This window comes from Leptodactylus fuscus, chromosome 2, assembly GCF_031893055.1.
Source record: "Leptodactylus fuscus isolate aLepFus1 chromosome 2, aLepFus1.hap2, whole genome shotgun sequence".
Lineage (NCBI taxonomy): Eukaryota > Metazoa > Chordata > Amphibia > Anura > Leptodactylidae > Leptodactylus > Leptodactylus fuscus.
The window spans coordinates 171,430,415-171,445,229 of NC_134266.1; the positions used below are offsets into that span (position 1 = coordinate 171,430,415).

Sequence of the window (14,815 nt, forward strand, 5' to 3'; positions counted from 1 at the left end):
TATAGTGCCAATTTCTAACTGGGAATTCAAAATGCGCAAGGCTCCCGGAAAGGGACGTGGACGAGGCCGTGGGCGAGGTCGGGGGAATGGTTCTGGGGAGCAAGGTAGCAGTGAAGCCACAGGGCGTCCCGTGCCTACTCCTGTGGGGCAGCAAGCATTGCGCCACTCCACAGTGCCAGGGTTGCTTGCCACATTAACTAAACTGCAGGGTACAAACCTTAGTAGGCCCGAGAACCAGGAACAGGTCTTGCAATGGCTGTCAGAGAACGCTTACAGCACATTGTCCAGCAGCCAGTCAGACTCTGCCTCCTCTCCTCCTATTACCCAACAGTCTTGTCCTCCTTCCTCCCAAAATTCCCAAGCTTCACAGAACAATAACCCCAACTGTCCCTGCTCCCCAGAGCTGTTCTCTGCTCCTTTCATTGTCCCTCAACCTGCCTCTCCACGTCACGATTCCACGAACCTAACAGAGGAGCATCTGTGTCCAGATGCTCAAACACTAGAGTCTCCTCCATCTCCGTTCGATTTGGTGGTGGATGACCAGCAACCCACCCTCATCGACGATGATGTGACGCAGTTGCCGTCAGGGCATCCAGTTGACCGGCGCATTGTGCGGGAGGAGGAGATGAGACAGGAGTTGGAAGAGGAAGTGGTGGATGATGAGGACACTGACCCGACCTGGACAGGGGGGATGTCAAGCGGGGAAAGTAGTGTGGATGTTGAGGCAGGTGCAGCACCAAAAAGGGTAGCTAGAGGCAGAGGTCAGCAGCTTAGGCGAAGCCAGGCCACACCCGGAATCTCCCAAGATGTTCCAGTTCGTACCCAGCCCCGAAAAACTCCCACCTCGAGGGCACGTTTCTCGAAGGTGTGGAGTTTTTTCAAGGAATGCGCCGAGGACAGATATAGTGTTGTCTGCACAATTTGCCTCTCGAAATTGATTAGGGGCTCTGAGAAGAGCAACCTGTCCACCACTTCAATGCGCCGTCATTTGGAATCCAAGCACTGGAATCAGTGGCAGGCAGCAACGGCAGGACAAAGGCCGCCTGCCGTTCACGCCACTGCCTCTGCCACTGCCTCTGCCTCTGCCACTGCCACTGCTGAATGTGCTGGCGATGCACTCCAGAGGACGAGCCAGGACACCACTTCATCTGCCTCCGCCACTTTGTTGACTTCTCCCTCATCCTCCCCTGTTCCTGTCTTATCTCCTTCTCCTGCACCATCAAAGGCACCATCAGGCGCTTCTTTACAACAACCCACCATCTCTCAGACATTGGAGCGGCGGCAGAAATACACTGCTAACCACCCACACGCGCAAGCCTTGAACGCCAACATCGCTAAACTGCTGGCCCAGGAGATGTTGGCGTTCTGGCTTGTTGAAACTCCCGCCTTCCTGGACCTGATGGCAACTGCGGCACCTCGCTATGCCGTCCCTAGCCGTCACTACTTCTCCCGGTGTGCCGTCCCCGCCTTGCACCAGCACGTGTCACTCAACATCAGGCGGGCCCTTAGTTCCGCGCTTTGCACAAAGGTCCACTTGACCACCGACGCGTGGACAAGTGCATGCGGACAGGGACGCTACATTTCACTGACGGCACACTGGGTGAATGTAGTTGAGGCTGGGACTGCTTCCCAAACTGGCCCGGTGTACCTCGTCTCCCCGCCTAACATTCCTGGCAGGGACACGAGAAGAACACCCCCCTCCTCCTCCTCCTCTACCTCCTCCGCCTCCGCCTCCTCCTCCGCTGTTAGATTGACCCCAGCTACGAGTTGGAAACGTTGCAGCACTGGCGTTGGTAGACGTCAGCAGGCTGTGCTGAAGCTGATCAGCTTGGGGGACAGACAACACACTGCCTCCGAGGTGAGGGATGCCCTCCTCGATGAGACGGCAATATGGTTTGAGCCGCTGCACCTGGGCCCAGGCATGGTCGTTTGTGATAACGGCCGGAACCTGGTAGCAGCTCTGGAGCTTGCCGGACTCCAACATGTTCCATGTCTGGCCCACGTCTTTAACCTAGTGGTGCAACGTTTCCTAAAGAGCTACCCCAATGTTCCAGAGCTACTGGTGAAAGTGCGGCGCATGTGCGCCCACTTTCGCAAGTCGACAGTAGCCGCTGCTAGCTTAAAATCTCTCCAGCAACGCCTGCATGTGCCACAACACCGGCTTTTGTGCGACGTCCCCACACGCTGGAACTCAACGTTTCAGATGTTGAATAGAGTGGTTGAGCAGCAGAGACCTTTGATGGAATACCAGCTACAAAACCCTAGGGTGCCACAAAGTCAGCTGCCTCAGTTTCACATCCATGAGTGGCCATGGATGAGAGACCTTTGTGACATCCTACGGGTCTTTGAGGAGTCCACAAGGAGGGTGAGCTCTGAGGATGCGATGGTGAGCCTTACAATCCCGCTCTTGTGTGTTCTGAGAGAATCCCTGATTGACATCAGGGATAACTCAGATCACACAGAGGAGTTAGGGATAGCATCCGATCCGTCACAGCTGGAGAGTAGGTCCACACATCTGTCCGCTTCACTGCGTTTAATGGAGGAGGAGGAGGAGGAAGAAGAGTTGTCCGATGATGTGATGGTGATACAGGAGGCTTCCGGGCAACTTCGAATCGTCCCATTGTTGCAGCGCGGATGGGTAGACATGGAGGATGAGGAGGAAATGGAGATTGAACTTTCCGGTGGGGCCAGAGGAGTCATGCCAACTAACACTGTGGCAGACATGGCTGAGTTCATGTTGGGGTGCTTTACAACCGACAAGCGTATTGTCAAAATCATGGAGGACAACCAGTACTGGATCTTTGCCATCCTTGACCCCCGGTATAAAAACAACATCTCGTCTTTTATTCCGGTAGAGGGGAGGGCCAATCGTATCAATGCTTGCCACAGGCAATTGGTGCAGAATATGATGGAGATGTTTCCAGCATGTGACGTTGGCGGCAGGGAGGGCAGTTCCTCCAGTAGGCAACCAAGTTCTCACCGGTCCACACAAACGAGGGGCACACTGTCTAAGGTCTGGGACACCTTGATGGCACCCCCTCGCCAAAGTGCCGCCACGGAGGGTCCTAGTGTCACCAGGCGTGAGAAGTATAGGCGCATGTTGCGGGAATACCTTTCCGACCACAGCCCTGTCCTCTCCGACCCCTCTGCGCCCTACACGTATTGGGTGTCGAAGTTGGACCTGTGGCTTGAACTTGCCCTATATGCCTTGGAGGTGCTGTCCTGTCCTGCCGCCAGCGTCCTATCTGAGAGGGTGTTCAGTGCAGCCGGTGGCATCATCACTGACAAGCGCACCCGTCTGTCAGCTGAGAGTGCCGACCGGCTCACTTTGATAAAAATGAACCACCACTGGATAGAGCCTTCATTTTTGTGCCCACCTGTGTAAAGCACCCCAACATGAAACTCCATGTCTGTACTCAACCTCTCCAATTCCTCCGCATCCTCATACTCATCCACCATAAGCGTTGCACAATTCTGCTAATACTAGGTTCCCTCCACCCTGATTTCCCCCAACTCTGCTGGTTAGAGGCTCCCTCCACCCTGCTTTCCCACAACTCTGCTGGTTAGAGGCTCCCTCCACCCTGCTTTCCCACAACTCTGCTGGTTAGAGGCTCCCTCCACCCTGCTTTCCCACAACTCTGCTGGTTAGAGGCTCCCTCCACCCTGCTTTCCCACAACTCTGCTGGTTAGAGGCTCCCTCCACCCTGATTTCCACCAACTCTGCTGGTTAGAGGCTCCCTCCACCCTGCTTTCCCACAACTCTGCTGGTTAGAGGCTCCCTCCACCCTGATTTCCACCAACTCTGCTGGTTAGAGGCTCCCTCCACCCTGATTTCCACCAACTCTGCTGGTTAGAGGCTCCCTCCACCCTGCTTTCCCACAACTCTGCTGGTTAGAGGCTCCCTCCACCCTGATTTCCACCAACTCTGCTGGTTAGAGGCTCCCTCCACCCTGCTTTCCCACAACTCTGCTGGTTAGAGGCTCCCTCCACCCTGATTTCCACCAACTCTGCTGGTTAGAGGCTCCCTCCACCATGAATTGGTCCAAACTGGGCTGTTTAGAGGCTCCCTCCACCATGAATTTGCCCAAACTGGGCTGTTTAGAGGCTCCCTCCACCATGAATTGGTCCAAACTGGGGTTTTTAGAGGCTCCCTCCACCATGAATTTGCCCAAACTGGGGTTTTTAGAGGCTCCCTCCACCATGAATTGGTCCAAACTGGGGGTTTTTAGAGGCTCCCTCCACCATGAATTTGCCCAAACTGGGGTTTTTAGAGGCTCCCTCCACCATGAATTGGTCCAAACTGGGGGTTTTTAGAGGCTCCCTCCACCATGAATTTGCCCAAACTGGGCTGTTTAGAGGCTCCCTCCACCATGAATTGGTCCAAACTGGGGTTTTTAGAGGCTCCCTCCACCATGAATTGGTCCAAACTGGGGGTTTTTAGAGGCTCCTTCCACCATGAATTTGCCCAAACTGGGCTGTTTAGAGGCTCCCTCCACCATGAATTGGTCCAAACTGGGGTTTTTAGAGGCTCCCTCCACCATGAATTTGCCCAAACTGGGCTGTTTAGAGGCTCCCTCCACCATGAATTTGCCCAAACTGGGCTGTTTAGAGGCTCCCTCCACCATGAATTTGCCCAAACTGGGCTGTTTAGAGGCTCCCTCCACCATGAATTGGTCCAAACTGGGGGTTTTTAGAGGCTCCCTCCACCATGAATTGGTCCAAACTGGGGTTTTTAGAGGCTCCCTCCACCATGAATTTGCCCAAACTCTGCTGGTTAGAGGCTCAATCCACCCTGATTTTCAAAACAAATGTTGGTGCCAACCTCAACTTACTACAAGGGCCAAATTCACTGCTGGTGACAAGCTCTCCTCACTGCAAGTGCCAAATACACGTTTCAAGGTGTTTTCCTACTGTCAGAGAGGTGGTATTGAGTGTGTAAAGTGTGTAGTTGTTAGGCTGTGATGTTGGGGTAATAGAGGGTCTTTGGTGTGTTAGATGCCCCCAGACATGCTTCCCCTGCTGTCACAGTGTCATTCCAGAGGTGTTGGCATCATTTCCTGGGGTGTCATAGTGGACTTGGTGACCCTCCAGACACGGATTTGGGTTTCCCCCTTAACGAGTATCTGTTCCCCATAGACTATAATGGGGTTCGAAACCCGTTCGAACACACGAACATTGAGCGGCTGTTCGATTCGAATTTCGAACCTCGAACATTTTAGTGTTCGCTCATCTCTATTATTGATGAATTCAAAAAAATATTGTAGGAAACCTGGGGCACGTAGAGGTACAATGGGGGGTTCATGAATCTGTACTAAATAATACTGTAGACTGAGCTCTGAAGTTGCCCATTTTCCATGCCACTGTAAAGACTGGACTATCATTTGAGCATGCATTGAGATTGTGAAATGTCTGTTTAATATTCAATATAAAGCTAATATACATTTTACATTTGAAATTTCAGAAGGAATTTATCCAGTTCTGCAAAACATTGTACAGTTTATTTCATGAAGATCCAGAGGAAAATGATCTGTACCAAGCCATTGCTACAGTGACAACCCTTTTACTTCAGATTGGAGAGGTTGGACAGCGCAGCATTAGTATAAGCTCAGGTAGTGCTTCAGATGAATTTGTAGATTCAGAAAATTGTGCCTGCTCCTCAGACCATGACTGTGTGTTCTCTGAGACCACCAGTACTCCAACCCATCCACTACCTGAAAGTGACTGGGTAGTGTCGCTGGAACATATACTGGCATCTCTCTTGACAGAGCAGTCACTGGTTAATTTTTTCGAGAAGCCGTGGGAGCTGAAGCCAAAGCTAGAAAATGCTAAACTGAATCCATACAGCCTCAAGACTAATGGAATTAGCCAGCAATCCCCTATGTTGTACTAACATATATCTTGCTGTCTCCTGGATTTTAGAGTCTGACAGCGAGTGAAGGTAATTCACTGATAAGGTGTGAACAGCACCAGATATCCATATCTATAGATGTCCCAGCAACCTAATGGAAATTACCAAGGAATTTTTTGTTGATATGACACTAAAGTATGTCTTATGGAATAAGAAGGAAACGGTAACATGGTAGAGGAGACAAGACACCACTGACTTGAATATGTATTCTTGAGTTACCAAAGCACACTGGATGACATCTCGTTCTTAAGATGTGTCACATCTGTGAAACTATCCTTAGGAGATGAGATCCCTACACAACTTCCAAAACTCATTTATATCCAGTACAGGCATGCCAAACATTTCTTATTGTTGAATTTTGTTCAGGGTTTATGTCATTTGTCCAATCTTTGTATTTGTGAGTTCAGTTATGTTTTGTGTTTGCACTAATAATAATGTTTCAATGCTGGAAATTGAAACTTTTATTCTGTTCAATTTGCATTACAATTTTTATGTAGTTAAGATGTCGACTTGACTGACTTTTGTGCTTTTTGTCTTGGTTTGTGAACAGCTGCACTTTTCAATAAACATTTTTTTACATTATGACTCAAGCTTAATGTGATGTTACAGCTTTTTATTGAAAGGTGCATTTACACATTGTGGTATATCAAAGATCTCGCAGTTTCTCAGCAAAATCCAAAGTCAGCGAATATAAGCCAAATCCAGCAGCAAGTTAAATGCAGAAATAGTGTAAACCTATCCATTATACCTTATATCTGTGTTTTCCCCACTCTTGTTTCTAGGTCACAATCACTAAAGCAAAACACTGGCCATGCAGCCTTCACACAGAGTTTTTTGGTCAGGAAATTGACTTAAATTCCTCCTCCAAAAAAGCCTCACCATACAGTCCTATGGCGAGGCATTTTTAGGAGAAGGAATTTGAGTCAGTTTCCTGACCAAAAAACTAAAAAACTTTGTGAACTTAGGGTGGCAAGGGGAATAAGACATCCAGGTTTTTGTTTTTTTGTTTTTTAAGTTAGCAATTGGAGGCATATTCTTTAAAAACCCTTTACTGCCTAGACTCTAGACAATTACAACTAATCCCAATCAACCATGACCATGGATTAAAAACTGCAGAGTATAAATCATAATGACCAGAAATAATGTATCTCCTTGTATACACATATAACAGCTTATCCTCAAATGACAGTTATGTTTTAAATACTTAATTTAAATATGTATCTGGTGGAAACGGCTATCTAAATCCTCAACATAACCTCTCTGGCTGCCAGAGGAATTTGGACATTTGGTACTTTTTTTAGTAGACACCTGGCATATTGCAGCATTAAACTGCAAATTCAGGACTTTTATACACGCAAGCACCTTCGTACAATTTTGATTCAATTTGGAGTTCTTATAGAAAATGAATATTATATACACACACAAACCTATTGGTTGCTAAAAGTGTAGCTCAAGCAAAAAAGTAAGGCCTGCTTCACCTCTGCTTTTGGTATTCTGTTCAGGGAGTCACTCTGTTCTTTTAGGGAAACCAAAGCAATCATTTCTGCCTTTATTTTCGTGATCATTGAGATCTCTGTACCCATGCCCTAACCAACATGCCAAGTTTTGAAAATATTCCTGGCAAAAAAAAAAATATTTTTTAAAAAGGATTGTTATTGCTATTAATGTGTTCATAAGTGCACCCAAATACCTTTAGCAGTGTTTTGAGGGATTTCTTGGTTTCTCTGGGAGCTTCTGGTATCCTCTGCATTTGTTTACATAGGTAGCTTCCTGCTGTCTTAGCCTACAATTACCAGTATGCGTTGCAGATCACTTAGATCCCTTCTCTCACTTTCTCCCTCACAACCCCCCCCTTCCTCCTCTCAAATTATGGAGGAGATGAAAGTAGTTGCGGAACAACTTGATGGGACTAAATGTGCTTCATCAGCTTATGTTTTCCACAAAGTTACATGAAGGTGGATAATATAACTTTAAGTCAACTAAAGTGAATTTACTGTCCTTCTATTGGTTACAGTGTTGGCCAAAATTATTGGCACCCCTGCAATTCTGTCAGATAATATTCATGTTCTTCCAGAAAATGATTGCAAGCACAAACTCTTTGGAATTAATATCTTCATTTATTTTGCTTGCAATGAAAAAACACAAAAGAGAATGAAAAAAAAGTCAAATCATTGATCATTTTACACAAAACTCCAAAAGTGGGTCGGACAAAAGTATTGGCACCCTCAGCCTAATACTTGGTAGTACAACCTTTAGACAAAATAACTGCGAACAACCGCTTCCGGTAACCATCAATGAGTTTCTTACAATGCTCTGCTGGAATTTTAGACCATTCTTCTTTGGCAAACTGCTCCAGGTCCCTGAGATTTGAAGGGGGCCTTCTCCAAACTGCCATCAAGAGATCTCTCCATAGGTGTTCTATGGGATTCAGGTCTGGACTCATTGCTGGCCATTTTAGAAGTCTCCAGTACTTTCTCTCAAACCATTTTCTAGTGCTTTTTGAAGTGTGTTTTGGGTCATTGCCCTGCTGGAAGACCCATGACCTCTGAGGAAGACCCAGCTTTCTCACACTGGGCCCTACATTATGCTGCAAAATTTGTTGGTAGTCTTCAGTCTTCATAATGCCATGCACACGGTCAAGCAGTCCAGTGCCAGAGGCAGCAAAGCAACCTTGTTTGGATGTTAGTCGAGGTTCTTAATCCACCATCCGCACAATCTTGCGTTGAAATCTCTCGTCAATGTTTCTTTTCCGTCCACAACTAGGAAGGTTAGCCACAGTGCCATGGGCTTTAAACTTCTTGATGACACTGCGCACCGTAGACACAGGAACATTCAGGTCTTTGGAGATGGACTTGTAGCCTTGAGATTGCTCATGCTTCCTCACAATTTTGCTTCTGAAGTCCTCAGACAGTTCTTTGGTCTTCTTTCTTTTCTCCATGCTCAATATGTTACACACAAGGACACAGGACAGAGGTTGAGTCAACTTTAATCCATTTCAACTGATTGCAAGTGTGATTTAGTTATTGCTACCACCTGTTAGTTGCCTCAGGTAAGTAACAGGTGCTGTTAATTACACAAATTAGAGAAGCATCACATGATTTTTCAAACAGTGCCAATACTTTTGTCCACCCCCTTTTTTATGTTTGCTGTGGAATTATATCCAATTTGGCTTTTTGACAATTCTTTTTGTGGTTTTCCATTGAAGACAAATTAAATGAAGATAATACCAAATAATTTGTGATTGCAATCATTTTCTGGAAAAAAAATGAGTATTATCTGACAGAATTGCAGTGGTGCCAATAGTTTTGGCCAACACTGTATATCTGCAAATACTGCACATATTGAACTGTTTTTTTTTATTATTAAAAGATTTGATACATATTAGGCCTGGTTCACATCTGCATTCGGTATTCCGTTCAGGGGGACTCCCTGAAAGGAATAAGGAACATATTGACAAGCACTGAACTTATGAAAGCACACAGACCCCCGTAGACTATAATGGGGTCTGTATGTTTTCTGCATCCTGTTGGCACGAGTCATGTGGAGAAAAAAGTACTTCATGAACTACTTTTCTCTCCGCATGACTTGTGCAGAGACAGTGGTGGTGGCAGCAACAGGCGAGTATTTTTTCTTTTTAAGTTTCTCCTGCCACAGCCTACTCCCTGACTTTTGAAATTCCTGAACAATCGCTTTAAGCAATGTTAGGCTCTACTTGTCCCCAATGTGTGGACATATTTACCATTCACTGCTGCCAATCAGCGACTTTAGAAAGTGAAACAAGCATTCTGATGAGAGAGACCTGCTAGACATCTGGGTGAGCTGCAGATTAATAAAACCTTGTCTGGTTCCTCTCTACAATAACGCAAAAAGTCAAGCTGAAAATACCACAATCTGACATGGATGGACACGAGTGTTCAAACATTATATATGTAAAAACATGCTAGAGAAAACCAGAATTAATCTACAATACACAAAGTAAACGTCTGGTGTGAAAGGCGGCTGAATTATATTGCCTGTAGCTAATCTGCAAGTATGGTACTTTGAAGCAAACCCTTTAAATCATGTACGGACCACATTTAGACAATAGTTGCTGAAAAGGACAGACAGACGGGTTGTTCTCTTCCAGAGACACCCCCTTTAAGCCACATCAGCATTAACCTTTTTAATTTTTAAATGTGTGGCAATTTTGGGGAGACTGGGAATCAAAAATGCCAAACTGCTGTATTTTCATCTTCCTAACATCAGACATTCCCCTAAACCAGCAGTTCTCAACCTGTGGGTCGCGACGGCGGGGGTCGAACGACCAAAACACAGGGGTCGTCTAAAGCCATTGGAAAATACATATTTCCGATTGCTTTAGCCCAGGGGTCCTCAAACTACGACCCGCGGACCACGTGCAGCCCGCTGAGGACATTTATTTGGCCCACGCGCCATCGCCTGGATCGCTCTCTAACGGGGAATCTGATTTCCTGATAGTGAGCGGATCACTGCTTTCAGTTGTATGTGCAAAATGCACATAAAACTGAAAGCGGTCAGTGTAGGCCACGGTTGTGCGGCCTACACTGACTGCAGAGAGTGGCCTCTGCCCCGACGCAGGCGCGATTATGTCATCGCGCTTGCAGTCTGAAGGAGGACACTCTTCATGGGTAAGTATAATTGAGTGTGTGATTGTGTGTATTTATTGTACTGAGGAGTATATAATACAGTGGGGGGGGGGGGTGTACTGAGGAGCATATAATACAGTGGGGGGTACTGAGGAGCATATAATACAGTGGGGTGGAGGGTTGAACTGAGGAGCATATAATATTGTGGGGTGGGGGGGTGTACTGAGGAGCATATAATACAGTGGGGTGGGGGGTGTACTGAGGAGCATATAATACAGTGGGGTGGGGGGTGTACTGAGGAGCATATAATACGGTGGGGTCATAATGAGCATATAATACAGTGGGGTGGGGGGTGTACTGAGGAGCATATAATACAGTGTGGGGTGAACTGAGGAGCATACAGTATAATAAAGTGGGGTGGGGTCATAATGAGGAGCATATAATACAGTGGGGTGGGGGTGTACTGAGGAGCATATAATACAGTGGGGGGTACTGAGGAGCATATAATACAGTGGGGTGGAGGGTTGAACTGAGGAGCATATAATACAGTGGGGTGGGGGGTGTACTGAGGAGCATATAATACAGTGGGGTGGGGGGTGTACTGAGGAGCATATAATACAGTGTGGGGGGGAACTGAGGAGCATATAATACAGTGGGGTGGGGGGTGTACTGAGGAGCATATAATACAGTGTGGGGGGGAACTGAGGAGCATATAATACAGTGGGGTGGGGTCATAATGAGGAGCATATAATACAGTGGGGTGGGGGGGGGGGTGCTGAGGAGCATATAATACAGTGGGGGGTACTGAGGAGCATATAATACAGTGGGGTGGAGGGTTGAACTGAGGAGCATATAATACAGTGGGGTGGGGGGTGTACTGAGGAGCATATAATACAGTGGGGGTTGTACTGAGGAGCATATAATACAGTGTGGGGGGAACTGAGGAGCATATAATACAGTGGGGTCATAATGAGGAGCATATAATACAGTGGGGTGTACTAAGGAGCATATAATACAGTGGGGTGGAGGGTTGAACTGAGGAGCATATAATACAGTGGGGTGGGGTCATAATGAGGGGCATATAATACAGTGGGGTGGAGGGTTGAATTGAGGGGCATATAATACAGTGGGGTGGAGGGTGTACTGAGGAGCATATAATACAGTGGGGTGGGGGCTGTACTGAGGAGCATATAATACAGTGGGGTGGGGATGTACTGAGGAGCATATAATACAGTGTAGGGGGGAACTGAGGAGCATATAATACAGTGGGGTGGGGTCATAATGAGGAGCATATAATACAGTGGGGTGGGGGTGTACTGAGGAGCATATACAGTAATACGGTGGGGTGGGGGGTGTACTGAGGAGCATATAATACAGTGGGGTGGGGGTGTACTGAGGAGCATATAATACAGTGGGGGGTACTGAGGAGCTTATAATACAGTGGGGTGGGGGGGGGCGTTCTGAGGAGCATATAATATAGTGGGGGGGTATATAATTAAATATTGTTTTTGTGATTAATCACTATGTTTAAATTATGTTTAATTTGTAGCAATGAGAATACATAATGCATATTCGGTATTTACATTCCGAATCATAACTGTAGCAAAATTACAGTTATGAAGTAGCCACCAAAATTATTTTTTGGTTTGGGGTCACCGCAATATGAGAAACTGTATTGCGGGGTCACGACATTAGAAAGGTTGAGAACCACTGCCCTAAACAAAAAGACACCTTACACTAGGTTACCTGCGGGAAGTATAGAGTATAATGGGGGGTTCCCGCCTGAAAAATGCAGAGAGAAAAGTCCTTATTTCAAACGGATTGGGGGATAGAATCCCTGAAAGATCACAACACAAGTCTGACCATAGGCTAACACAGCCTCATATACATAAAAAAATAACAACCTTGTTTCAAAGGTCTGAGTTTTTTGTCAGGAGTTAGAACATGCCTATATAAATCATAATGACCCACAGAGTATAGGTAACATGTCACTTTGGACACAAAGAACGCTGTAGAAACAAAACCCCTAAGAAAGTTTTGCGCAAACAATTTCTCTGTAATTCCACCACATTTTGAATTTTTTCCGGCTTCCCAATACATCATATGGAATATTAAATGGCCCCATTATGAAGTACAGTTTGTTCTTCAAACAAATCGAAATTGGCTGCAACAGGTTAAAGTGAACCTGTCAAGGCGGTGTAATTTGGCTGTACTCCCATCGCTGGCACTTCTTCAGTGAAGCCAGAGAAGTTGAGATAAATTAGAATAGGCATCAAAGGCTCAATATAAAATAATGTGGGGAAAAAAAAACAATGTGAGTCACTGCTATTTTTTTTCCACAGTGTTTTTTTTAGCTATGTCTCGCTGTCAAGCCTAATTCTTATCATCTGTGCATCTCACTATAAGGCCGGAGGCCGCCTCAGAATCCAGTCCAAAAAATGGCTAGCCGCGACTGAATGCTGTGCAGTGCATACAGTGCACCGGCATGCAGTCGCAGTTTCCGCCTCGGATTAGGCCCAAATGAATTGTGATTGTCACAAGGTGGATGTCTGCGTCTGATTCAGCCACGGAATCCGCCTGGAGAAAGGGCATGTCGCTTCTTTTTTCCGCGAGCAAGAAGTGAATGGGAGGCATGGAATCCGCGTGAAAATCCGGACCAAAAAACTCCCGTGTGAACCCAGCCTAAGGCTAAGCAGCAAGTCACAGCGCAGCACAGGAGAGGTAAAACTGGTTTTTATGTTTGTTACCTCCCCTTGGTCTCTGATCTTTATAGTGTGGGGTCTGAAAAGACTCCAATGTATATTAATAGTTCATGGGTTGTGTTCTCCAAAAATTTTGGGTTATACTGAATTTGAAATGTTTGAAGCTTTTGCAATGAACACCATTAGGGTTACAATGGGGCATAATACTGTGTGAAGTAGCCACTGTGGTACATTATACTGTATCGGGGTGAATGCAACATTATTGTGGAGGGTCTGCCTCTGACATTATACTGTGAAGAGTGGCGACTATGGGACATTATACTGTGTGGAGGGGCTGCTATGGGACGATATATTGTGTGTAAATGGGGCGTTATACTGTGTGGGGGCCAGGAAAGGGGGCGATTTGGGGAGGGTAAGTCAGTTTTGCTATGTGGCCTAGACCCTGCTCTCCAGGCTTCTTTCATGTATCTCTTTCTCTCATATCCCTACAATCCAGCTTCTCATCACTCGTGATCAAACTTCATCTTGCCTTGTATATTTCTCTTTCTTTGTGCTCTATCAGGGGAGAGCACCCAAAATCCAAGAATGTCCAGCTGAATCCAGGATGATTGAGAGGTATGGATATCCTAGATTTCTCAAACTAGTGATTGACTGCAATGGAGACATGTGGGTAGCATATAATTGCCGCAGTCGAGTAAACAGAGACTGGTAGGAAGCATCAGTGCCAGGAAAGTTAAAAGAGGACTATTCACAACCTCCACCAGGTCCTTCTCTATGCGTCATTTAATAAGTTATCTCCACTGATTCTAGCACAAATGGATTTTATTCTCTATCCGCCAAAGTCTGCTCTTTAGGTTCCACACTGTCAGGTGGGCGGTGCCAGACAGGAGCAGACAAGGGGTGTGATCCGAGCTCTGACACCGGCTGCCTCTGATTGGAGCTCTGAATCACACCCCTTTCCTGCTCCTCTCTGACACTGCCCAATTGACAATACAGAGCCTAAGTTCTAACTCAGGAACGGTGGGGGTCAGATGCACTGGAGTCAGTACTAAAAATTGTTGGAGCCCTCTAACAGATAGATACTGCATGTTCTATAAAATTTCCCACGTTAGCTAAATATTTTTGTTAAAAATAAAAAACCCTTTCATTCTCATTCTGTCTGTATACAAGGACACTGATGTCACATAAGTAATGAAATCATTAGGTAAAGAAGGAGGTGGAGTCTGGTGAAAACTTCCCAGTCAATGAGCTGAATAAGGGGGAAGTAATTCGCAGACAACGGGGGAGGTGTCCTTAGCTTAGTCATTGTGACAACTTGTGCAATTTTCAGTGCGTAACTATGACTACAGTTACAAAAGACACTTGTCACTTCCTAATTGTTAACTCTTCTTTGACGTTAACACGCTAACATTTATTCCATGATATCACTGTGTGTAACTACATAAGCTTCTTTAATATTGATCAAGACAAAAGGACACTTTATTGTCAAACTATAAAAAAATTCAAGAAAGTGACCCAAATTTATTACAACTAAATGTATAAATTTTTAATACGATTTAAAGAGGATCTCCCAAATAAAAACATAAAAAAAAATGCCCCCG

General features: G+C 46.0%; 1 protein-coding gene across 2 annotated transcripts in view; it reads left to right on the forward strand.

Annotated features, from left to right (window-relative positions):
- Positions 1 to 6,456, forward strand: part of TBC1D8 (TBC1 domain family member 8) — a 72,882-nt gene extending 66,426 nt beyond the window's left edge. For both annotated transcript variants that reach the window (XM_075265102.1, XM_075265103.1), the window contains exon 21: positions 5,462 to 6,456. In XM_075265102.1, the coding sequence (XP_075121203.1) occupies positions 5,462 to 5,890 (429 nt within the window). In that variant the 3' untranslated portion in view covers positions 5,891 to 6,456. The remainder of the gene's footprint in view (positions 1 to 5,461) is intronic.
- The last annotated feature ends 8,359 nt before the right edge of the window (positions 6,457 to 14,815 follow it).